The sequence below is a fragment of the Pezoporus occidentalis genome, unplaced genomic scaffold (genome assembly GCF_034315485.1).
Source record: "Pezoporus occidentalis ecotype Australia unplaced genomic scaffold, CSIRO_AGI_Poc_V1 ctg3, whole genome shotgun sequence".
NCBI lineage: Eukaryota > Metazoa > Chordata > Aves > Psittaciformes > Psittacidae > Pezoporus > Pezoporus occidentalis.
Window position 1 is genome coordinate 16,825,687 of NW_026914940.1, and position 26,394 is coordinate 16,852,080.

The 26,394-nt window shown below is 43.6% G+C and overlaps 1 protein-coding gene across 4 annotated transcripts in view; it reads left to right on the forward strand.

Moving 5' to 3' along the window:
* The first annotated feature begins 1,528 nt into the window (after positions 1–1,528).
* Positions 1,529–26,394, forward strand: part of SYBU (syntabulin) — a 49,713-nt gene continuing 24,847 nt past the window's right edge. For 2 of the 4 annotated variants that reach the window (XM_062627155.1, XM_062627153.1), the window contains exons 1-3: positions 1,529–1,699; positions 1,847–2,036; positions 16,894–17,091. In XM_062627155.1, the coding sequence (XP_062483139.1) occupies positions 1,673–1,699; positions 1,847–2,036; positions 16,894–17,091 (415 nt within the window). In that variant the 5' untranslated portion in view covers positions 1,529–1,672. The remainder of the gene's footprint in view (positions 1,700–1,846; positions 2,037–16,893; positions 17,092–26,394) is intronic. The other 2 variants (XM_062627154.1, XM_062627156.1) reach the window with 2 other exon arrangements.

The following is a 26,394-nucleotide window of genomic DNA, read 5'->3' on the forward strand; positions in this document are numbered from 1 at the left end:
AGTGAATCACATCCTATTATGAATCCTGAGGCAACCTGAAGCCTTCCGTTTTCATGTCTTGTCTCTGAACAAGGCAAAAATTTGAGCTTGAAATGGAAAAAAGATAAAGCAGGCTCCAGCAACTGAATCATCACCATCCGCTCCGGAGAGGAGTTACTATGGCAATGGCAGTGCTACTGCACAGCTTCTCCTTACTCATTCTACAAGTATGACAGCAAACATATGTGGGAAATGTCCACCTCACACGTGTGGCTCGCAGGATTGGCCCATGGGCTCCAGGGTCCAGTTCCTGCAGAGAGGAAGAGCAAATTCCCGTAATTAAAGTAGGTGACTTGCAGTTTTCCATGGAAACAGTCTTGGGGCAGGACCTAGGATTCTTCCTGCTCTTCTGTGCCTCAGGAAGGTGTATTCCAGTGCTTAGAGGGTGTCTTATGAGCACAGAGAATCTTCAATTCAGGGATTCTATGCTATTTTTTTTCAGCTGTAACTACCTCACTTCTCTGAATTATAGATGCCTTGACACCACCAGGGAGGATGGTATCATCTTTTTGGCAGAGCATAGCTTGGAGCTCTACATAAGTAATGGACCTAGTCCTGATGCCAACTTAATAAATTAGTAATTATATCTCTTTGTATATGCAACAATCAGTGTGTCAGTACTCACCAGTGTCCTCTTTCTTCTTCGAGGACCAGATGAATGCATCACCTTTCCTATTACTGATGGTATGTTCTCTGTACTGCACATAAAGGACACATTTGCTCTTAATTATTTGCGAGACAGTATTTAATATTTACTCTCTAATAGCAAGCAGAAGTTCCCCACAGGAATTGGGGCCCTTTGTAGGAAGCATACATGCAAAGGAAACCTTTGCCCAAAAATATTACTGCTGAAAGTACAGTTTCTGCAAGCTCATTAAGTCCTACAAGCAGACATTTATGTGGAACCCCAAATGAGCTTCACACTGAGAATTTCTTCATCGTTTTTGTGGAAAAGAAGTCCTTTTCACCCATTGTGTGATGTGCACACAGCTCAGATTGCAGCCTTGATAATAAATGCATGCCTTTTAAGTAGAGCCACTCTGGGGAGCAGATGAAGAAGGTTAACACATGTGCATTAATCAATAGGAGGGTCAACAACAATTATCACAGTGAGAGGTAAAAGAGATGCTACAACAATAAAATACACTATGCCATGCACCGAGAAGCAAGTACAGTTTTACATTGCTACATTTTCCATCAAAAGGTGGTGTTGAGAGAACATCTGACACATTTTGCTACTTACACAGCTATGCATCCATCATATTTGTACCGGTAACATCTACCCCGTTATGTGTCTGCTTCATGCCTCACCCTGAAACCTCCATCACGGCACTTCCCTATGAACATATTCATGCTCCCCACGCCCTCCTGCACCCAGGGCAGAGTCCCCCCTCGGTTCTGCCCGCTCTGGGAGGCTCCGAAGCGGTGCTGCTGCCCACTGGGATACCCGCGGCCCCGCTCCCGCATCTCGGGGCGGGAGGCAGCGGCGGCACCACGTGTCGGGGCGGGGAGCGGTGGGGCCGGGCCGGGCTCCACCAGCCGCCAGCGACGCAGCGGCAGCGGCCCCGGCTGAGCGCATCCCTTCTCGCCCATGCCAGGTGCCCTTTCCCGGGTGCGACGTGACTGAGGAGCGATGGGGCCTCTGCGGGAGAGCAGCAAGGTGAGGAGACGGGGATGGCTGCGGGGACCGGGCGGATGCGGGGACGGACGAGCGGCAGGGGCAGGCAAACCCCGGCCCCCCCGCTCGTCCGGAGCCTGCCTGGATGGTGGAAGGAGGAGGGTGCATCCCAGAGTGTCCCTTCCCAAGCAGGAGCAGAAGACTCAGCTGGAGAAGGAGGTGTCCCGCAGCCGCATCCCCCGCCTGGTCCTCCGCCCGCAGCAGAAGACATCCCCCGCTTCCGAGTCGCCCTTTTCGGAAGAGGAAAGCCGGGAATTCAACCCGCCCAGTTCCTCCGGGGGTTCCCGCAGGACCGTCAGCAGCAACAGCTTCTGCTCAGGTACCGCAGAGGGATCCTCCCCTACTCTCCCGGCCTCAGTGCTCACCCAGCATCCTGGCCCCGAGATTTGCTGTCACCCCTGGATGCAGCATCTGTGTGTCAGGCTCGTACTGAGCCCTGATGAGCATCCTGCTTTGCCGATGAAGAAGGGCAACCATTGATTTTTCCAGTATCTGTTCTTTTAATACATGCCCATAAGCGACACCAGATGTTTCCATTTTGAGTTCCGCTATCCACTGCTAAAAAGTTGGCAGTTTTACTGCGGCAAAATAGTTGCTTTAAAGAGAAAGATTTGCCTTAAAAACTGCAGCATGGGGTTGAGGCATCTGAAAAGCCCCTGAGTCAGTGTGTAAAACAGGGGAGTTGATACTACAGGTATCAGATATAGGTCAACTACTGCAATTCCTTTTTGTTTTGTGATAATGATTGTGCATAAATCGGAACTAAATATGTAGGTGAAGTTTTCACTGTCAAAGTGAATTGAGTTTTGTTTATTTGAGCAGTCAGGCTTCTCCTGGCAAGCCTGTCACTAGAGCTGGGCATGTCTTCTCTACAGAGAGGGCAATGTCTGGGTGATGCATCAGAAGTAAATTACTATTTTCCAATTGTAGACCACAAAAGTGTCATTTGCTTTTCAACATAAGTATAACCCTTTACCTCAGGGACAGCTTGAAACCAGATATTTTATGTTACATATTTGTCCTGTGTAGAGTTCAGCACAATTCAAATGCCTCGACTAGCAGTGAATGACTCAGATTCTTACTAGTGGTGAGCAGTCTTTTAACTGTTCACCATGTAGGACACTATGCATGTGGATAACAGCATGGAAGGTCACAGCATGAGCACCTTGGGTTCGGTATGTGTGTGGTAACTTTAAACATATTTTGGAGACTAAACATTTTGTTTTAATAGGGTTGGTTTTTTTTTTGGAGAGCCTAATATTCTCAGTCTAACTAAAAATCTGAATCAAAAATCTGAAGTATTTTTGTAATAGTTAATATCAGAGCAAGTTCCTAAACTTCCTTTTTGCTTATTCATAAGGTATTTCAGGTACCAAAGGCTTTCCTGAGAACAGCCATAAACACTCATATTTATCTTTGTCTCCACTACAGGGGATCAGATTATTGGTTTCAATTCCTTTAATGAAAAGCAGTGTATTTAACACTATGTACAAGAACAGTCAGTTTTCCTAGATGAGAAACACACGATTCATGTTAGAGTCTAGCTTGGGCAGACTTTGCAATTCAGGCTCACTGGAATGATCTATTTGGTTATTGTTTAATGAACAATGCAAAATGTTAAGCAAACAACACAGTACTGTAGGACCAGTGAAGTCTTTTTCCCATGCCTTTGGAATTTCTCCACCTTACCTTGCATGGGTTTGCTTTTACAAAGAAGTAAAATCTTTTGACGCTTTCTAGAAATGCATTATTTTTATGATCTCTACCAAATGGCTGCTTCTTATCCTGACTTTCTTCCCCTGTGTGTTGACAAGCCTTTCATCCTGGTTACTGACATTCTTTTTCATATCTTTTGGGTCTGTATTGTGTTCTTCAGATCTCTTCAGCACAGAGCTGCCCAGGGATACCCTTGCTGTCCCACTGGACTATGTGTGTTGTCTGGAGGCCCAGCAGAGCTTTGTATTTGCTCTGGGTGTGGCTGATCTCATGGCTGGACAGTTTTAAGGCACCTTTCACAGAGGTTTCAGGAGTGCAGTGCTGTTGCAAATGCTCCTGTTTATATTTCCTGTATTCATCTTCTCTTCTTCCATGAATACTGCATTGATACAGTTTGCTTTTCTTTCCCATGCTGAGTGCTCTGCTGCCTGCAGCACCCATACTACCCCATTTGACTGCTGAGCCTTCAAACCTTTCACAGCCAAGGATCAGCCAAGGCCCTGTGCTTCATCCTGGTACATGGGGTCTTGTTGATCGATCGGTTTGATGCATTTTTCACTGTAGTGTAGGTATGATGACAAAAGTAATTGACTTATCTCCTCTGTCTCTAGTGTCTCTTCCCTATCTTCCTTATAAAATCCTTCTTCATCATAATATGTATAATTCAGATAGATTGAAATTCCCAGCAGCAGCAGGTGGCTGCTCATTCCTGTTTCTGGGGAGGGGATGGCAAAGAGCTGCGTGGGGAGGGGAGTGAAGCAGCCTCTCACCTGCCTCTCCTGGTGCTTCATCTTAATGGAGAAGTGGCATGTGCAGAAAGTATATTTAAAATTACCAAGTAATACATTTGGAAGAGGGGAGCAGATGGATAATGTGAATGACAGTCTGATGGCAGTATGAAAAAGCTCATGAACATTTAGATAAATCCCTTTTGTATAAGTTCTTTGGTGCATTAAACTTCAAAAGGTTCTTTATAAGACTCCATGACTTGACACCTAGAATAATTCCTTTCCTCTTCCTTAACAAGCTGCTCTCTGCCTTTCTTCCCTTATCATTGACACTAAGTGGTTACGATCAGTAGATTTCTTTTTCCCCTTCTCCATTTAAAAATGTATTTCCTGCTTGATTCCCTAGGGCTTATGAGGTTGTCTATTTTCCTTGTGTGCTTACATTGGTCACAACACATAAGTGAAGGCTTGGAGTTCTTGTTTTTCTCTAAGTGAGAGCAGCAGGGCCTTCTAGGTATCATTAATGTTGGTTTAGGTGGAGGGAGCCTTTGGGAACTGTGGCAGTGCAAAAAAATACCACTTGGCAACAGACAAGAGACACTTGGGTTTAGTTCTTAGTTTCTTTTGAAGAAGTTAGTTCTGGCTGAAATAATTCATGTGATCAGCTCCCTTTGTCTTGGGTGACTGGGTCAGAGGCTCACTTGACCCTGTCAGTCAGTTATTTGCAACTGACTGTGTCAGTTTTGCTTTGTAAGTCTGTATGAAACATGATGAGGCTATTAATCTTACCTGATATTCTTGACAAAACGTTTTTAATATCCTTTTTTTCTGCCAAGTGAACACGGATGCTCTCTGGATGTTGTGTAGGCAAGCTGAGCCTTTGTATCAGTATTCACTGTTCGCAATCCTTCCATAAAATCCTAGTGCATCTGGGGTCCTGTTTGTCATTTGATATGGGAGCACTTCTCTTCCCACAGCCGTTGCCCTCCTTTGGCTTGGATGTCAGCCACAGAGCTTGTATGATGTCAAACCATGAACAAACGCTCTCAGCAGCTTCTGGCACGGCTGCTACCAAGCACTTGTCTGTGTCACGCATGTTTTCCTCATTAGTTGCACTTGGCTCCAAGTGGCTCTGTGCACTTACTCACCTTCTCAGTTGGGTGGAGAGCACAATTTAAGCATCAAGAACAAACCATCCACTTGTGGGCCTGTGGCAGAGCGGCTGCTGGGCTGCCTTTGGTAAGTCCAGCTGCAGTATTTGACTCATAAGAAATAAGATGCTTAGGGCAGGGCATTATCCTTGATTTCTGTGTACACATCCTTTGGATACCAAGCCAGCTGTGCATTGGATCAGAGGCAGCCTGGACATGCCAAGCTCAGAAACTTCTGTTTAGCTTTTCATTGTAAAAGGAAGTTAGTTTGGGATCTGCTTTTTTCCTAGTTTCTGCTGCTGAATAGCTCAGCTTTTAAATTTCTCCTTATGAAGAAGACTTGTTACAAGCTACCTTCATAACGATGCCCAAGGTTTCCTCCAGCTTTTCTTAAGAAGCCAGCTGCCTGAATTTCTGTAGGTAATGCAGCACTGCTTTGTTAACTGAGATGCAGCTTTGCAGGAAGCAGCTTTGCATTTAATAATCAGTTCAGCAAAAGACTTTGTGAGCAAGGGAACCTGTTTTATACCCACAGCAAATGGTTTCTCTTTGGCTTACCTGCAAACCACCTCTTTAACTGGACTGCATAGTACTACAGGCTATTGAAAACCAGTAGTGTCTGCGCACGTGGATGATTGTGACTTAGTACAGCAGTTTTCCAAAATAGGAGTTGAAGGTTCCATTTTGCTTTTCCTTTCAAATTTCGAGATCTGGGTTCACTGCTTATTCCATATCTTGTTCTTTTCTGGTACAATAACTTTTTGAAAATCTTGTTCTTCTCTGTGGCACAGTAACTATGCTCCTGTACTGAGGCTGCACTGTAAGCCCTGGGGTGTAGGCACTGCAACAGGAAACTCTGCATTACCATTCCCTGCTCCTGTGCACGGTCCCCTTGAACTCAAGAGATTATTTGCCAGTTGACCCAGCTGGTGATGGATGCTGGGGCTGAGTTCACACCACCTATGTCAAAAAAAGCATGTAAGTTTTTGGCAGGTTTACTGAAGTCCATGTGAATGCACGACTCATATTGGTAGTCACAGAGAAGAAGAGAAGGGTTGAATGGGTGTTAATGGACAAAAAGCTGTATATTCTGGAACTGTGGTAAATAATTTCTTTGTTAAAGCATTGAAGCAGGTTGCACTGTAACCATCTAGCCTTGGAGGCTACATTATTAAAGTGCGTGTACTTAAACATGTATTTCTGAACAGAAAAACAGAGAGGAAAACAAATGTTCAGTATTTTATCAAGTCAACAGAATGAGGCCAAAGAGTTAATATAAATTACTGAAAATACTCTTCTTACTTGTGTGTATTTATAGGTATGTATAATGTATGTATTATTATACAGAAACCATGGGCTCTCCCATTCTTGTTGCTTGTTATAAGAAAAAAATATTTCATTTAAATAGTTCCTTTCTTTTATTCGTTGCTCTTTTTCAGTCTGAGTTACTGAATCAGAGATAGGCTTAAAAGTGCTCAAGTATGCGATACAGAAAGTTAGCTTCTCTTCCCTGCAGTCCTTTATGTTGGGCTTTTACAGGGTATTTTTGCCATTATTTGAAAGGTACGAAGTGGAGGTGTTCTCCAGAGCATTTGCTTGCAGCACTCTCTTTAATGCAGCTCAGGATCACTGTGATACTAATTTACAACAGCGTTGAAACAAAATCTGCTTGCAAAAATGCACGGATGGCCTTTGCATAGGGGCCACACTGTAACATGCTTCCTTTTCTCACTGCTGCTTCCCTGGAGAATTTCCTGCTGGGCTGGCTTAAGTGCAATAATTTATTATTGCTTCATACTGTTAACCACTAGTTCTTTTTCTGCGGCTCAAGATCTGTTCCAAACATGGAAATGAGCAAAGCGCCTAGGTACTAAAGAGTGAAGCCTGCTGGTTCCTAAGCTTTTGGCCTTTCCCTGCTTCCTTTTCAACTTCACTATTTATTCCCTCTTACTAAGTAACAGTCTTTTTGTTTCTGTGCCACATAAAAACATCTGGAAGCCAAAATATTTGACCTTTTGAATCCTTGTTGTCACCTTTTTATTTATCTGTCAGCACTGTGAACCTTTAAAGCCTGACCTGAGCTTCCTGAGCCAGTAGAAGAGTTCCTGTTCTCTCTGGCACATTTTGGATGTTGTCCTGAAAACACTCAGTACCTCACCCTTTCTACCACCCTGTTTGTCGCAGCTTGCTGTGTGCTGTGGCCTGAATTCTAAACTGCAATGTGTATTTTCTTTGCCACCAATGTGTAATCTAATGCTTTTGTTATAAAGTGCTTTTCATACAGTTTTCTATTCTCATGCATATTGAAGAACATCACAACTTGTAGCAGGACTGAAACTTCAATTACAAGTCTTCGGTTTATTTTGTACTAAAAGAGAATCTTGATGTTTTAAAAGAAATCCTACATGACATGTTTTAACCCTACACTTATAGGGTTAAGATATGTCCTTGAAATTCTGGAACAGTATTTTGATGTGTACACATCACCAGATACAGTGGGTGGGTTCTGTGTGTGGTAATGCTGAGTGCCAGTCTGGGCCTGGGGGAAGTTAACAAAAACAGAAAAATAGGAGTACAACAGCAATGGCTAGAATATATGTGGTTTCCTTCCATTAGAAGATAAACAGTACAACATTGTGAGGTGATGTTGAAGCTGTGAAGGTCACAGTTATGCTGTAGCCATGGAGGCAGAGCTGTGTGAGAGCAAGGGGCTGTAGTATGTTGTACCATTTGAAGAACAGGTACAAATTTCTATGTGGTCTACTGAAGATTTTTATTTCCAAAAATGCTACCTTTAAAATTAGATAATGTATAATTTCTTCCTTTAATGCATAATGAAATTAAACATATAAAAACACACACGTAGAAATCCACCTGTATATACACATGTATTTCACATACAGTTAATATTAAATGCGTAATCTTTCTTAGACTGGATGTAGTCAAGGCTTTCCCACCAGAGGCAGCAGCAGTGGTTCCACTTCCAGCTACTGTCCTCAGAAAAGGTTAGTGAGGTCTACTAAAGTGCTTAAAAAACCCTATCAAACATCCAAGACTGTGTCTCTTTTTCAGACCCTTTCCTGTCCTCACCTTTAGTTAAAACTTTTCTTTATAATTTTCAAATAGATTTTCAGTCCTCTATCATCTTAAAACACTTGTCCAAATGTTACCTGTGATGTGATGTGATATCAAAACACAAGGAGCTGTGTTATTGGTGACCACAGCTCTCTCCTAGTAACTGTACTGTTTTTATTGATGTTTTTACTAGTAAGCCTTTATGCTTTTGTTCCGTAATACTTCTACCATTAGTGGTGCTATATATGTAATGACAAGGCCAGTAAGCCACAATACAGTCATCTTTCTCAGATGCTTTCCCAGAACTCACATCAGTTCTGCCTGTTAGTGAAATGTTCAAATAGAAGGATGATTAGATTTACTGCCAAAGTCCATTAAAATTTGTTGCTTCAGTGTAACTTACCTTTTGTATAGTCAAGATGTCAAGAGCGGATACCTTTAAGGACATGTTTATGGGAAATAAGGAACAAGGAATAAGAAATTTTCCCAAGGAAGTGGTGAATGCTCCATCCGTCACAGCATTCAAGGTCAGGCTGGACAGGAGTTGGAGCAACCTGGTCTACTGGAACATGTTCCTGTCCATGGGGTTAGAACAAGATTATCTTAAAGTCCTTTCCAACTTAAACCATTATATGATTCTGTGATTAACTACTTGCCCAAGCTGTAGGAGCAGGTCAGCCTATCTTCTCTCACCTTCCTCTCCCCTCTTATACATAATTTGAGCATGTCACCATTTGTGGCATGCTTTGAGTGATCAGTGAGCAGTTTCCATACTAAATTTTCAGTAGTGACCATTAGTGTTCAGCCTATGGGTTTGATGGAAGCAAGGTCAAAGTGGCTGCTGAGAAAGAGGTGTAAAAGTTACCTGTATATTAATGACAGGAAACACAGCAACAATCAAAAGGAGTTGAAGATGTTTAATTTTACCTGCTCCTGTTACCCCACTGCCCACTTTGGAGATAGATCCCTTATTTCAGCCCATTTCTGGGCAGGTGAAGAGGTCTTCATCTCCTCCTATCAGAGTTGTCAGCGGGGTTTTGGAGGAGCCTGCAGGTCTGTGGGAAATACTTATGTCACTACTGGGTTAGATTTTATAACTAGAACATTAAAATCAATAGTTCCAGCTTGAACAGGGAAAACCAGACTGGTTCCCAGCTGTGGAGTATCTAAAAAATGTCAAGGAAAAGAATGATCCTATGCATGTAGGTTGTACAGGACCTCTGGAGATCACTTCATCCAGCCACCTTTGTGCAGAAGGACTCTCTCCAGTACTTTGAGACCTTAGATGAAGTCAGGTCAACGGAGAGGTTTGCCTTAGTCGATGAGGAATGGGTTAGAGACCAGTTGAGCAGTCTGGACATCCATAAATCCATGGGTCCAGATGGGATGCACCTGCGGGTGCTGAGGGAACTGGCGGAAGTCATTGCTAGACCACTCTCCATCATCTTTACCAAGTCTTGGGAAACGGGAGAGGTGCCTGAGGACTGGAGGAAAGCAAATGTCACTCCAGTCTTCAAAAAGGGCAAGAAGGAGGACCCGGGTAACTGTAGACCGGTCAGCCTCACCTCCATCCCTGGGAAAGTGATGGAACACCTCATCCTTGGTGCCATCTTAAGGCATATCAAAGATAAGAGGGTTATGAGAGGCAGTCAACATGGCTTCACCAGGGGAAAATCATGCTTGACCAATCTCTTAGCCTTTTATGAGGAAATAACACGGTGGATGGATGATGGCAGAGCGGTGGATGTGGTCTACCTTGACTTCAGCAAAGCATTTGACACAGTCTCCCACAGCATCCTCACAGCTAAATTGAGGAAGTGTGGTCTGGATGATCAGGTAGTGAGGTGGACTCTGAACTGGCTGAAGGAGAGAAGCCAGAGAGTGGTAGTCTATGGGGCTGAGTCTAGTTGGAGGCCTGTAACTAGTGGAGTGCCTCAAGGGTCAGTACTGGGACCAGTATTATTTAATATATTCATCAATGATTTAGATGAGGGAATTGAGTGTACTATCAGCAAGTTTGCTGATGACACTAAGCTGGGAGGAGTGGCTGACATGCCAGAAGGCTGTCCTGCCACCCAGCGAGACCTGGACAGGCTGGAGAGTTGGGCAGGGAATAACTTGATGAAATATAACAAGGGGAAGTGTAGAGTCCTGCATCTGGGCAGGAACAACCCCAGGTTCCAGTATAGGTTGGGGAACGACCTGTTAGAGAGCAGTGTAGGGGAGAGGGACCTGGGGGTCCTAGTGGACGAGAGGATGACCATGAGCCAACACTGTGCCCTTGTGGCCAAGAAGGCCAATGGCATCCTGGGGTGTATTAGAAGGGGGGTGGTTAGTAGGTCGAGAGAGGTCCTCCTTCCCCTCTACTCTGCCCTGGTGAGACCCCATCTGGAATATTGTGTCCAGTTCTGGGCCCCTCAGTTCAAGAAGGACAGGGACCTGCTGGAGAGAGTCCAGCGCAGGGCAACTAAGATGATTAAGGGAGTGGAGCATCTCCCTTATGAGGAAAGACTGAGGGAGATGGGTCTCTATAGTTTGGAGAAGAGGAGACTGAGGGGTGACCTTATTAGTGTCTATAAATATATAAAGGGGGAGTGTCACGAGGATGGAGCCAGGCTCTACTCAGTGGCAAACAATGATAGGACAAGGGGTAATGGGTACAAACTGGAACACAAGAGGTTCCACTTAAACTTGAGAAGAAACTTCTTCTCAGTGAGGGTGACGGAACACTGGAACAAGCTGCCCAGGGAGGTTGTGGAGTCTCCTTCCCTGGAGACATTCGCCTGGACACATTCCTGTGTAACATTATCTAGGTGTTCCTGCTCTGGCAGGGGTATTGGACTAGATGATCTTTTGAGGTCCCTTCCAATCTCTAGCATACTGTGATACTGTGATACTACATCACGTCAGCCATGGCTTTGTCTGTCCGAGTCTGGAAAACCTTCAAGGACAAGAGTTGGCACAGCCTCTCAAGGTAACTTCAAGGAGCAATGGAGCTGCTAGCCTGCCTTCTTTCTCAGGCAAAATGGAGCATGCTTAATTTAAGTTCTGTCTGCAGAGACATGGAGATTAAATGTGGAATTAATTTGCTTAGCAGAATTTCATGTAAGTAGGCCTCCTCTATTTTTCCTGTCAGGGCTATAGTTTTGGTGGCTTTTCTACTCTGCTTTAGTGTGCTTGAGTTTTGGTAAGACACGTGCCTCACAACCACATGATATTCTGATGAATTTTATTAAACACTAACCCCAACAGTTCTTAAAAATAGCTGTAAAATGAGTTTAGAATTGATCAGATGGACCAAAACCAGTAGCAGTTTAGGGCTCTGCTTTTAGTGTTGTTAACTATTTTTTGTCAACAGCCTGCGTGACTTTGCAGGTTTGCAGCTGACAGATTGTTAGTAGCAAATGACTAATCTTTTAGTTATTTGTAGGTGGCAAAATGATGTGGGCAAGCGAGGGTGCCTCTAGAGAACCATACCATATAGTGATGAGATAGGTGTTAGACTCCTACCTGTTGAGAGCCTCATGGTGTTGATCTGAATATGTTCCACCTCTGTCTTTCTGTATGTACTACTCATTTTATACTACTGTGTTTTATCCTGCTGCTTTTACTGTGTTGTCCAGGTGTTCCAGAATGATGCTCTGAGTGTCCTCTTAGCACTCTTTTCTGACTGGATGGTGAGCCTTTACACCAACACTGGTTCAGCTGCCAGTCAGAAGAGTGGTTGCACTAGTCAATGAAGAGAGACGAGATCCTCCAGACAGTGACTCAGAGTAGTGGGATGAGTAAGCCTGAATTAGACTCTCCTCCTCCAGAGGAGCCTCTTTCTCTCCAGTTAATACAGAATGAACTTTACAGGTGGAAGCTAGGTAATATATTCCCTTTGGTGTCTGTCAGGAACTCTCATTAATGCATAAAACACCCCTGTGGTAAAAGACAAAAGAAAAGCAAAGCATATAGGGTGTCAAAAAATGTGGAGCAGACAAACAGATTGGGAGATTAACCTAAAAAAAATCTGAAATACCCTTAGTGGTACCCTCACCACCAACAGCCAGCTCACAGTGTGCCATGCTTGGCGAGCCATGGTCACCCAGACTAACAGATCCTGGGATGAATTGAGTGAGAGTCAGGTAGAAGTCAGAAGACTATTTTTGCCCTGGTACACTGAGTATTTACTCATTCATGGGCCTTCATTAGAGGTCCATGTTTAATTCTAGAATCCACATTTCTTAGTGGAAATTCAAAATACGTACAGCCTGAACATTGGTCAAGGGAACCTTAAGAGGAGATGAAAGTGGGACAGTGAAGCGAAAATAAATAGGGGATGAACAGTTCAGACTCATAAAAGTGCATAACTAGATCTGGCAGCTAGGAATGAAATTAGAAATAAGTCAGTGTCTTTTCAGAGAGAGCATCATTAATTATTTGGTGTATTACATAAGGTGGTTATTTATTCAGTATCCCTTGAAACCTTTAGGAAAAGGCAGCGTTTTTCCAAAGAAGGTTCTAAAGCGTATTCCAGTGAAATTTCTAACTCCTAAAGTGCCCAGAAAACCAGAGAAAATCATGTCACAATGTACGGCCTCAAAGTCTAGAACACCATTTTTGTCAGTTGTTAGAGTATTATTATCTTTAATGCTGCTGTTTATACTTTGGCTTTACTATTTAAAAGTTAGTGCATGCAGAGTACTCTGAGCAACCTCCCTGACTGTTTGTTAGAGAAGACACATGGCTTTGAAACTTGGCAGGCATGCCTGATCTGGGAAAAGGGTTGGACATGGAGTTTCAGTGATGAAATCCAGCTGATGTTCAAAGGGAAAGTACTCCCAGAGCACTCTGAGAAGGCCACTGTGAAAAAAGACACTATGAATATTGCTAAGTAAACAATTCGTCTTATGTTATAATTTTTTTTTCCCTCTTGTGCAACTAAATAATATAGGCAATATCAGAAGTGATCTTGTGCTTTGAAATACTTTCACAGCAGTATTTGCCAGCTTTCTCTCTTCTGTCTTCCTGATGCTCATGTGCCTGAGAAGGTAAATCAGGTTTCTCTGTATTCCTGAGGAGTCTAGACCTGAAATCCTTACTGAGGCAAAAGTCTTGCCAAGTAGTAGGACTGAATCCATAACTGACCTTGATGAAAACTACATTGCTATCCTGTCTTTCTATATTCATATAAGCAGAAAGTGAATACCATTGTGGGCTTATCTGCTCCTATTACCTTCCTCCTTTGGAGATAGATCTATTATCTCTGCCCATTTCTGGGCAGGTGGAGGTCCTCACCTCCTTCCATCACAGTTGTCAGTAGGGTTTTGGAGGAGCCTGCAGGTCTGTGAGTAATACTGAAACCACACTGCACCCTTCCGCTTGCGGATGAGCAGCAAAGGTGTTCACTGCCGCAGTGAGCAGAATGTATGGTCAGGCTGTCTGCAGGGCAGAGGGAGCATCAGTTTGGTGTGTGGTTAGGGTCCATAAGGAATTTTGTTGCTCTCCTGTAGGGAGTTCACCTACAGTGTTAAATACCATTAAATAGCCTGTTAAGGCTTTGGTAGCAGAAAAGAATGAAGGTAATTTGGCAATTTGGCTCTCACTGAGCTGCTGGATACCACCTCAGGACTTTTTTTTGTGCCAGAATGGTGGGTTGCAGGTCAGATGGGAGGTGGATCCCCCAGACTATAGCTGAGCTTTGCTTGCCTTTGGTGGGGAGCACCAGCACTTATATGCAGCTGTTCCTGTGGTAGTAAACACTCTTGACACAGAAAACTGTCTCTCTGCACCTTGGCCTAGATTTGGACAGTTCTAATTTTGTTTACGTTTCTGTCTAATACTAGGTCGAAGGAGTAGAAGTTACACATTACACAGAAAATATAACAAACTATCAGAGGAGAGGGAATACAATAAAATCACTAATTTACTTAATTTGGAGAGGGAATGCTCACCTGCTTATTGGTGTATTTAAAGATCACAGGGGGTATAAGTAGAGAAGAGCTATGCTTCTTTGTGCCAGGTTCATTTCTTCCTTTAATAAATTCCCCATTGCAATGAAAGCTGATGTCCTTAAGGGTAAAATGAGAATGCATAGACATAATGTATGTGATCATAGTGTCAACAGTGTGATATCAGAGGTAATGGTGGCAGTATGGTAATTAAAACACTTGCATTTTTAATGCTATTTTGTATGCTTTCTTTAGCTACCTCATTTCCTTATATCAGTCAGCTTTAAGTATCTGAGTTTTTTACTGCCCTAATTCTTAACACTGAAGTTTAGTTCTTCTGTTATTTAAAGGTTTTATCAGCTCCTGATGCTCTTCCAGGTAGCATATCTAGCTTTGAGTGTTATTTTTATATAAAGCCTCCCATATAAAACACGTCTATGAGGGCTGCAGAACCTGTGTAGGTATTGCAGTGGTTTTACTGGTGGAGAGATGAAGTAAACAGTTTGGGTGGTTTTTTTTAATGCAAAGTTTTGAAAATAATGCCACATAGAGAAAGAACTAAATGGAATGGTCACAATTAAAAATAAACTGCATGAAGCTTCACTTTTCAGAATATATTTATAATTATAAATGTTTGTGTGCTTCTGAAGAGCAGATGAGTTGGACAAAGCTAAAGGAGCTGCTTAAACGCAGTTCAGAAGCTCACTCAGCATGCTGATCCATTGCCCTGGAGGTGGCATTCATTCAGCCTGCAACAGAGACTCTGAACCCTTGAAAAAAGGAAATGGGTGCTGATCTGGGAGGAAACTGCTGCCTGCTCTTTTCTTTGTATTCATTTATACAGTGATGTTGATGGGAATGGAAAGGATAAAAAGTAAACTAAAATCATGCAGACAGCAATCCTGCTTTAGTCAGGAAGAATGTGGGGATGAGCTGAAAACCTTATTAGCTATCTTCTCTTTCATTTTCCTAGGGACCAATTCTGAAGGCAGCAGCAAGATGGCAAAAGGAGATGCTTGTAGGTTTAATTGAGCTGATGTGAAGGAACGAAATACAATGAAGTTGTATTAGGTGCTTTGCAGCATTACTGCCCTTTGTGCCTTGGGAGATAATCCTGGCAGTAGGTAGGGCTGCCCCACAGCATGGCTGGCATTTTGCAGAGGCCTGGCCAGCAACACCTCAGACTGCTGGCTGACGATACATGCTAAGGCATAAAACATGAATTGAGTGGTCAACACCTACAGGTACCTTGCTCACTATTGGAGGCAGAATGCGGAGAAGTAAGAAGCAGAACATTGGAGCAAATAGCTGGCCAGGAAAACTGGTTTCCATGAAAGGATGAGGTTGTTTTGCTGTACTGAGGGAACAGCTGCTTTTCCCTGAAGAGGAGAGGTGGGCAGGGAAGGAGTCAGGTAGTTACAGGCTATCCCTTTTGTCTCATAAATGTGCAGTCATATACTGACTTTTTGAGCAATCTGCCCATGCAGAGCTCATTGCAAGATCAGGCTTGACCTGAATTATGAACAGGGTGGAAGTGATAAGTGCAATATGGTCATGCAAATCTTTTGGCTCAGTTGCTGGTACTTCTTTGAGTTTCATGTTAGGTAAAGAGACTGCACTGACAGCAGGGTGCAGTTGCATAATTAAGATGGCAGCTTTCATTTTGTACTGGGAAAGAACAAACAATTATATTTCTCCAGGGGAGTAAATATTCAAGGCTTCCTTGTGTCAGAGTAGCCTGTTTTTGTCGTGTATTTCTAAAACCACCATGACTTTTAGGGGAGCTGTGATTACAGATGTGATTAGATGAAGGGGGTGTTTGATACGTGGATTTCATCTGGACTCAGACTTCCTACTTTGCATTTTATTGCTAAGAGCTGGAGGGTTTGTATTCCTGGAGGTCAGGAACATGGGTCTGTTCTTGAGGTGGCTGCTGATACCACAGACCACTGGTATGCCCTCAGAGGAATTTGGTCTTAAACAAAAGCAGTTGGTGTATAACACACCCTCTTCAGAAGGTGTGACAAGTGCCTCACAGCACTTGTCAAGAAGGAAGAGCTCTGTGATCACAATAGCTTTAAGAGGAAAAACAATTTTGAGAAATATTTATTAATTCCAGTTAAATTAAAATCCTGACTTTGTGCATATTGACTCTAGGTTGTTCTCTTGCTCACACAGGAACAGATTTTGAAGGAGAGTCCATGGCCTCCATGGGCCATCTTAGCTCTTCATCCAGTGTACACTACACAAGCCATTCTCGTGTCTTATATGCATTTCCTCATTTCAGAATACTCCCTAACCTAGCTACATCAACAGAATTTATCTTAGACCTGAGTTTTTATTATGTAGCCCCTGATTTTGTATTTTGTCAGACTTTCTGCCATAAGGTATTCAAGACTTCTTCACAAAATGGGAGAGGCAAATAGCTCCTCACCAGGTTTCAGAGACAAGGTTGTACATATCAGGTAAATGGCTGCAAACAGTTGTAGTGCAAACACTTTGTTTCATTTTCTGCTAACATTCACACACTTAGTAGTTAGAAATGTTGATGTTTTCCCTTTTCCCTTCAGATGACACTGGCTGTCCCAGTAGCCAGTCAGTATCTCCGGTGAAGACTCCTTCTGATGCTGGGAACAGTCCTATCAGTTTTTGCACTGGTAGTGATGGAGACTTCTGCAGGAAAAAATTCAGTCCAGGGACAATGAGCGAAGGGAACCCACAGCTGAATCGATCTAAGAAGGAGACAAAGACAAGCCTTGTAAAGCCTGGTGAGTACAATATAGCTCCTTTCATTTCTTTAATGACACTTTCTAATTTACTAGTACATCTGCAGGTGTTGTGCTGCCTCTGATACCACTAATGCTGATCGTAAATAAAAAAAAAAATAGTTGGGTTCTTTCTATGGAACCACCTGCAAGGTTTGGAAACAGTGTTGGTATTCACTTTTTCATGAAAATATAATTAATTGAAGTCTTCACTTTCTTTTATGAGGCTCCATGGTGATGCCATGTAACTGAAACGGATTTTATCCTGTTTCATGGTAATTGCACACATATTTCACTGGCCAAAGATAAATGACTCTTACCATCAAAGCAAAGAATTACAGTCTTCTGATGTTGTTAGATTTATTGTTGGATCCTGCCTAAAGTTTATGCTGCCAGGCTGTGATAGCTCTGGGAATACAACATATCAGACCAAGGCAAGACTAAGTGAATATGGACATAGCTTAGCAAAATGTGGATTATGGATTTTGAAAGTTTTTTTTTCTACTGAGGAGTCCTATACACATGGAAAAGTTATGCACATTTCAATAAATTATTTGGTTTAATTATTACACTTAAATTGACCTACATATATCAAGTTATTAGCCTTTTGCAGTAATAGTCAGAAGTTGTCTTCATTTTAGTTGACAGTATTATTTCAAGTCTTTGAATGGACTTAGTTTAGGTATTTAGGTATTCTTCTAAGTGGGCCATCCAGTAACTGTTGGTACCTCTACATCAATTGATCTCTAAGTTTGGAAAAACTGTTTCTTGATTTCAAGCCTATTGCTCTTTGAGATCCATAAAAACTCTCAGAGCAGGAACCACGTCTGATTCACAGAGTACTTCTAAGTTCCTTGTGCTAAGTATCTCATAACTTTTTTAGTGGAAAGTTGTCAAAAACTGCATCATAGTGTAAGCACTGACACATGTGAGGGACATTCCTGAAATGGGAAGCATGCCAGGGGACAGCTGGGGTTCATTTTCCTCACTGTTGGCCACAGGGATTAATATAACTCCCATTGCCATCTCTCGGCTTCAGGTGGATCCAGTGTCTTCCCCATGACCTACTTGCACATGAATTTCAGGTGACTCAGTCAGGAACATCTAGCCCTTGTGAAAAGAGGGGGCAGCGTCATGTAGCAAAAGACACAGGGGAGCAGTAGAAGGGAAGTGGGACATGGGAGGAGAGTAGCAGCAACATGCCCCTGTATATAAAACCTAGTTCTCCATATAACTGGATACTTCAAACTCTGGCACAAAAGGGGTGGTGCATAGTATCTTTATACCAAAAGCCCTTACTGATTTATGGAGACAATCTCTACTTCATATTTATCCGAAACATCTTCTGATAATGACTACATAGCAGGAGTATATGATATGATATATGAAAGACACAAATGCAGCCTACCACCACCGTCTTTTACAGACCGTGTCCTGCGCTACATTTTTGCAGGCAAGTACATCAATCAACCTTCAAAACACCTGCCATTTTGCTGAAATAAATTTATCTCTTTCCAGGACTGTTTTCCTGGAACAATCTGAATCTCAGAAGTAACACTCACACAAATATTTAGATAATTCAGGAAATGTCAAAGTGGGATAGCACTGGGAATGAGCCTTAGGACATTTTTAGGCTGTTTGCAAGTTCCAGTACTTTTCTGCTACTTATGCAACATCACTTCATCTTTCTTTTCTATACTTCAAAATATGTAATACAACACAGCTTTTGTTTTCTCTAACTGTCGTAGTTTAAGCCCACAGTTACTCAGAACCATGCAGCCACTTGCTCACTCCCCTGCTTCTTTCATGCTTGGGTACATGAGCATCTACATGGCGTACCTTCACCACCAGGTTCTGCACCTGGGCAGTGATGTCTTTCCACAGTGCAGCAGCCCAGATGGGTTTACCTCTGCACTGCCAGTTGCTCTGCTTCCATTGCTGCAACCACCCCCACAGGGCATTTGCCACCATCCATGAGTCAGTATAAAGTACTGGCCCCCCTTTTCTCGTTCAGCAATGTCCAAGGCCAGCTGGATGGCTTTCACCTCGGCAAACTGACTCGATTCACCCTCTCCTGCAGCAGTTTCTGCAACTTGTCTTCAGGGACTCCATACAGTTGCCTTCCATCTCCGATGCTTTCCCACAATACAGCAGGACCCATCAGTAAACAAGGCATATTGCTTTCATTTTCTGACAGTTTATTATATGGTGGGGCCTCTTCAGCGCGCATCACCTCCTCCTCTGGTGACATTCCATTCTTTGCCCTCTGGCCAGTCCATGATGACTTCTAGAATTCCTGGATGACTGGGATTTCCTATTCGAGCTCATTGTGTAATTAGTGCAGCCCACTTACTCCATGTAGCATCAGTTGCATGATGTGTAGAGGAGACCCTGCCTTTGAACATCCAGCCCAGCACAGGCAACCAGGGTGCCAGGAGGAGCTGTGCTTCAGTGCCAATCACTTCTGAAGCAGCTCGAACTGCTTCATAGGCTGCCAGTATCCCCTTTTCATCTAGAGTATAGCTGGCCTCAGATCCTCTGTACCACAACTCCAAAAGCTGAGGGGTTGAGCTCGAGTCTCCCCTGGAGCTTTCTGCCAGAGGCTCCAGGTAGGACCATTCTCCCCGGCTGTGGTGTAAAGCACGTTTTTCACATCTGGCCTGGTCTGGACTGATCCACGGGCTACTGCATGAACTTGAGGGGCCCACTGGCCTAGATACTTGCCCATACTGTCCCACACACCCTGCCATTCATGACTGTTCAGCCTCAGGAAAAATCTCTTGGTGGTCCTCTTAGACCTTTTTTTAACCCTAGAGAAGACCCAAGCATGACCCTGCTTAACTGACGAGACAAAATTGGGCGTTCTCAAGGTGGTATGGCTGTGGGTAAAACACGCGCAGTATTTGCAGCAACATGCTGATCCCCAGCAAAAGCAGCAGGCAGGTCTCAAGGGTAACCAGAGGCCATCCAAAACTGTTAGAATTCTCAAATGCTGCTGTTAATAGCCTGATAGGGGAGCAGAGGGTGTGAGGGAATGTCTCCTTCATAGTTTGACCCTCCGAGGAGGAAAAAAAAGATCTGTAATTGCTAAAAATGCCTGTTAAATGCCTCCCAAAGTATAGAGGTGATGAAAACGCTGAGAACGCATGCCAGACCAGTTTCATGATCAATGATTCTATGGTATTACAAGTCATTACCATGAAATACAGTGAAACGAGAACCTTAGCCCAGGACCTGCAGCTGCTCAAGTAGAACAGCAAATGTTCGCTGCGAGTAAGGTATGACATGCTGAAACTCTGAGACCAAGTGCAACAACTCTGAGAGCAAATATATCAGCACTGTGCCAAGTGACTATTAATCAGAAACAATGAATGCTTATCACAAATACGATTAGACACACTTTGGTCAAATCTGTCGTTATCTCAACTTCTTCATGCCCCAAAGAACTGTTGTGGTTTAAGCCCAGCCGGTAACTCAGAACCATGCAGTCGCTCGCTCACTTCTCCTCCTTCCTCCCCCCACTACCAGAAGGATGGGAGGAGAATCGAAAGAATGTAACTCCCAGGGGCTGAGATAAGAACAGTCCAGTAACTAAGGTATAACACAAACCACTACTGCTACCACCAATAACAATAATGATAAGGGAAATAACAAGGAAAGAGAATACAGCCGCTCACCACCCACCAACTGATCCTCAGCCCAACCTGAGCAGCAATCTGGGCCTTCTGGGTGACTCCCCTGTTTATATATTGGGCATGATGTGCCTGCAGCTCATGTCCACATCTTGTTGAGAATAGTGGGAACTGCTCTCTTTGACAGTCTTTGTCATCTCACTGTTTTTTAGACTTCCTTTAGAATGCTTAGTACTAGAATTCAAAATCTGGATCTGCAAGCTAAAAAGTACTGATAAACTTCCAAAGACATGTGGATAAAGAAGGGAATCTTGGGCAAGAGTTGCATCAGTAACTTTTAAAAGGCTTGCATGTTTAAAATAACACAGAGATGTACTTGTATTTAAATGTCTGCGAGCATCATTTGAGAAGGGTACCTGATCAGCTGACTATGTTCAGCATTTCTGGCAAAAGTTCTGATCTTTGCTTTCTTACTGTTGGTGTCATGGGCATACATGGAACAGTTGAGGTTGCTGTCAAACTGTCTCTTAGAGCCTGTGGAGCTGCTGAAGTTCCACATGAAATTGTTAAGACTTAAGGTAAAACATTAAGACTGTCCCAGACTTGTCCCTTTTGCACCCTCAGAAGGCTGCAGAGTAGAGATATAAGCACCACTGCATTAAAGGAGACCTAGGTGAGCCATAGTTAGGGTCAACTCCCTAAGTCTTGTCAAGACTGGCTGGCTGTCATTCACAGCTCAGTTCAGGAATAACCATTCCAGATAAGAGCAGACACTGGCACAGGTTGTCTGGAGAAGTTGTGGAGACATTCAGAACTCAGCTGGGCATGGTCCTGGGCAGCCTGCATCAGCTAGACTTGCTCAAGCTGGGAGTCAAGCCAGGTGGTCTCAAGAGGTCCCTTCCACCCCCAGCAGTTCTGTGATTTTATGTTGTTGGATTTTTTTTTTTACTTTAAATAGTGCATCACCCAGATCTGTAGTTAAGTAGCTGCAAGGTACAATTTGTGCTTTTTCTGCCCTATCTTTATTGTCCATGTACTGACATTTCACTTACAATAAGGTTATCAAAATGGAAGTATAAAAAAAGAGTAACTTTTAACAATCACTATTCAAGTTAAAATGTCATCTAACTTTAAGCCATAGTAAGTAACATTGTACTCATAATATGTGGCCAACATGATCTTTTCTACTTCTTCCTGGTGAATTTGTTAAGTCACAAGCAAGTGACCCTCAGGGTAGGATGTCCAAGTCTGCACAGATTAATCTTTGAAAGTTTTAAGATTATCAGGAGTTTTAGGAGAGAAAGGTGGGGCAAACTGTAATTGGCCTTAAATTGCTTATGAGTACTCAATAGGTGCTGGTAACATTTTTAATCAGTGTTGAAGCTGCTGATAATGAAAAAAAATGAGGCAGGGGAAATGACCCTGGGTAACTGGGAATATTACAGTTAGAGCTAAATAAGCCAAACTGATCAGAGAAGAAATACAAGCATTAGCTGCAAATTATGTCTAGCTGTTAAAATATAATGCTCTTCCTGCTTTTTTGTGCTGCCCACTGTGTAAGGGTTAGATTTGCAGGATATGAAATATCCAGGAACTTATTCTTGGGGTCACCCTGTGCAAACAAGAGTAGTGGCTACTTGATCCATTAGTGTAAAATTATCAGGCAAGTTTATCCATATCGCTACCCTCCTTCCATATGTGCCTGTATGCTAAAGGCAGCCACTTCGGTTATTTTAAATGAAAGCTCTGATTTAGGTTGTATTACTGACATCTGGCTTTATGATTTTATAGCTCTTCTGCCAGCTCACTCCCTTTCTTCAGTATGACACTGTGGAAATAATAGTGTCTGACTCTGAAATGTATGTGTTTCACTTGAAAAGCAGATGAATCTATGTGCAAATACTGAGAGAGGATTGTCTTAGAGGTAATTCTGGAAGTATACTTCACTCTTAAGAACTTCACCTTTCTGAATGCAGAAAGATGCAACGATTGGACTTGTTTTATCTTGGGAAGTCTGGTAAAATATTGGAAAGACATGTTTTACTGGTAGATTTATCCAAGAAGATTGTATCTTGTATTTGCATGGCTTATGTTCATTCTTTGCACCAAGTTTCTGCAAGCAGTGGGGAAAAATAATAGAACTGTTGTCCCCATTGCTCAGGAACAACGGTACAGAGTACAAAAAACAAGTTACAAAATGTACTAATTTGAATAGATCCTATGATATGCAAAGGTTCATTGCTCTGTGTAACTACCCGTTAGTACTTCTACCTCTTACACTGAAATACATTTTACAATGCTGCTGGTGTACTTTGTATACTAACACAAAGTCACACTGTTGGGTTGTTTTGAAGAAAGACAGACAACAGAAAACCTGCATTTAGAGATAGCAATCTGACTTGTCTGATCCCTAAAATAAATGAGTGTGTGTCAGTTTAAAAGCAGAAATCACACAAAGGTGAGAGTGATGAGAAGACTGGTGACCTCAGTGCAATGTGTCTGTCTTTCTGCTCTCCCTTATTTAGCCTACTTTGTAACCCACATTCCAAGACTGCACCTTTTCTGGGGGATGGGTAATTAAGAACAAGGGTATGTCAAAGAACATTTAACCTGGTGTCACAGAACCAATAAATTGAGGCCTCTTGCCTGCAAAGTTAAAAGAGAGCACAGCCTCAGTAAGTCTTAATGCTGGCTGTGGATCATTAGTTCTCAATTATGTTACTGATCTTATCACTGCACACTTAATGACACATAATATAAACTTTGGAATGTGAAGACAACAGTAATCTATCAACAGTTTCAGAATTCCACATACACCCTTTCTTTAGTGTTGAGGCTTCCTGCCACACCTCCCACTGGCTTCCTGCGGTGCAATCCCACCACTTGTTGGCACAGACTCTCCTTGAAAATGTCCAATTCCACCCCGTGTTACTGTGAGAAAGGGTGTAGAAAGGTGAAATTACACCTTGCATACCACACCAAGCTGGCTTTGACACATCTGATGACCAGGTCCTGGTGGTTGTTGCAGGCCAGTACTCCTTCACATCAGGTTGATCCACATCTTCATGTCCTCCTGTGTAAGGAAACAAAACTAGGCCTCTGACCTTTGACACTGGGCTTTAGGTTAAAGCCAGAGATTATTCATCAGGCAGTAATTCAGTGGGTCTTCCCACTCCTGTCCAGGGCTCGCCAGGCATATTTAGGCCTCTGGGGTTTGCCAGGGTCATGGGCACAATGCCAACACAGGGCAATTTCACCATTAGCTGTCCCACATGGGTTCCCAATGGGAATTGACTCCTCTGATCATCAGGTATGAGGGCGTCACCCGTCAGTGTCCCAGGAGGACAAAACACTTAAAGTTTTGGGTTCCTGTAATTTCCATGGCAGTTACTGACAATGAAGACTGCTTGTGGCAGTCATACATCCCAAATGTGGTATGAAACACCTGCATGTCTTTTAATCAGGCCATTAGTTCACTCAACTATTCTATTGGCTTGGCTAAAGCACTGTGGGCAATATTGGGGGATTGTTTATACTGCTGGGGGAGTCAGTTAAAGGTGTACTGTGTTCTCTTCCAAGTGAAAGCAATGGAGGTGTGTCTTCTTCCCTTAGGGTAACCATAAAAAAACATATCCTTAACATCTAGAGTGGCCATCCAGGGGTGGGCAGCAAGCCTGCATTGCTGTCACTACAGTGGTTATGCTCAGGACAGCAGCAGTCAGTGGTGTAGTATTAGTATTCCGTTTCCTGTGATCAGTTGTTAAACACCACTGGCCATCGGCCTTACGGACTGGGGAGTTCTGAGGGGAGTGCATACAAGTTACAATATGCGTCTTCTCTAGCTCTTTAATCACTTCAAGATGTGACCTATTTGGCAGTAGGTATTGAGACAACAGGTTGTTCTGTGGTAGGGCAGGGGCAGTCTTGCAGGAGCCTCACTTAGAGGGGTTCTGCCTCTCTGCATCCAGGACTCCACACTCCGCCATTGGGCAGACCATTACCTGCCTGCCAGTATGCCAAACCCTCATGTGTTTTCCTTGTGAGGACTTAGAGCCACTTCGGCAGCAGCGGGTGGCCCAAGCCCCAAAGGCTCGGGTCTGCTCCACACCCCAGCGGGATGCCCAGGCCGCGGTCTGTGACACACCGGCCGGACTGTCCTGCGCCCGCGCGCCCAGCCCTCCGGATCAGCCCCGCCCTCCGGATCAGCCCAGCCCATCGCTCGCCTGGGGGTGGCTATATCGTGTCACGTTTCCGCCCGGACCAAAACGCGCACGGGGGTGATGAGTATACTGCCGGCTGTGCTCCATGATCGCCGTGATTCTTCCCACAAGAGACTGAACCAACACTTTCAGGGCGTTCTGTGACCCTCTGAGGAGCGGTCTGAGGTGGTTGGGGTCTCCCAGAGCGGCCATCGGTGCGCTCTGTAGCCTTCTCTTACCCTGCTTAGATGAAAGCAGCCGTTTGCCCCCCCTCCGTAGCTCGGACGCGCCCTTCACTTCCACAGTGACCAGCTCCCCTCGCTCCTGGGCTCCACCACCCAGCCCAAGAAGCCTCCCGGTCCGCTGCTCAAAAACACTCCTGGATGCCAAAACGTGCTCCTTCGTGCCTCCGTAACAAGCCGTATATGGACGTCCTGCTGAATACACCAATTTAAATGCCACAGAAGCAATAAATTGAGGCTAAATGAAAGTTATTGTTCAAGGTCAGTCAAAGCTCGACCAACATCAGCTGTGACAGCTTCGGGATGTCGCATGGATTCGTCACTGCAATGCTGATTCTTAAAGTTCATGGCCAATGATACAAAATGTGCAGTCACTCAGCTAAAAGGGAGGGCTCTCCGCCTCAAGGAGTTCCTTCTTTCTACTCAAAGGCAGTCTGCTGCTCTGAGAGAGACTGAGAATGGCTGCCCAGGGTCTCCATTGCTGCCCTGGTACGAGCTGTGGTCAGACATGGTCACGCAGCCTTCATGGGGTCCAGACCCGCCTTCCTGCCTCTGCGCCCTCCACCATGTGAAAGTTTGGTAAATATGATTAGCATAGCACTGGGTTTTTTTTAGCTTGAATTTATATATATTTTAGATTTAAACTTTGAATTGAAACAAATGTGCTTAAATTGATGTGGAGAACATGTTTGAATCACCAAATATTTCTTTTGAACAAGAATAAGCAAAATAGCTACACAGAATATTTCAGCTTTGGAGTGTTTCATATATTATCAAAACCAAATCTACAAGTTCCTGTTAAAGTGACCTCAAAATACAGTCTTTTAATTTTGTGTCACTAAATTTGTAACACATCCCCTTCTAAAGATTATTTTAGGTGTTGCTTAGGAGAGCTGTAAGCAATTAGTAGGTTGGCTGTGGCCTCTTGAGACGCATACCACTTTTTGTTCGAAAGATTTCAGGCTGCAGCAAGGACCCAGATATCACAGGAAAAATGGAGCATCCAAAACTGGAGCCAGGAAGTTGCAAGGAGGAACTGGCAAATAAAAGGCAAAAGCCCAAGTCCTACCTGTCCTGAATAATGACCTGTCCAGGTGTGGGCTGGTGGCACAGGCTACCTGCAATTCAAGGCCTTGGGCACAAATCTTGTGCAGTTAGGTACTTATTTCCTTAGGAAATTAATAAAAATATACAATAAAAGGAGAACCCTGTTTCTTAGTTCAGTAAAGGGAA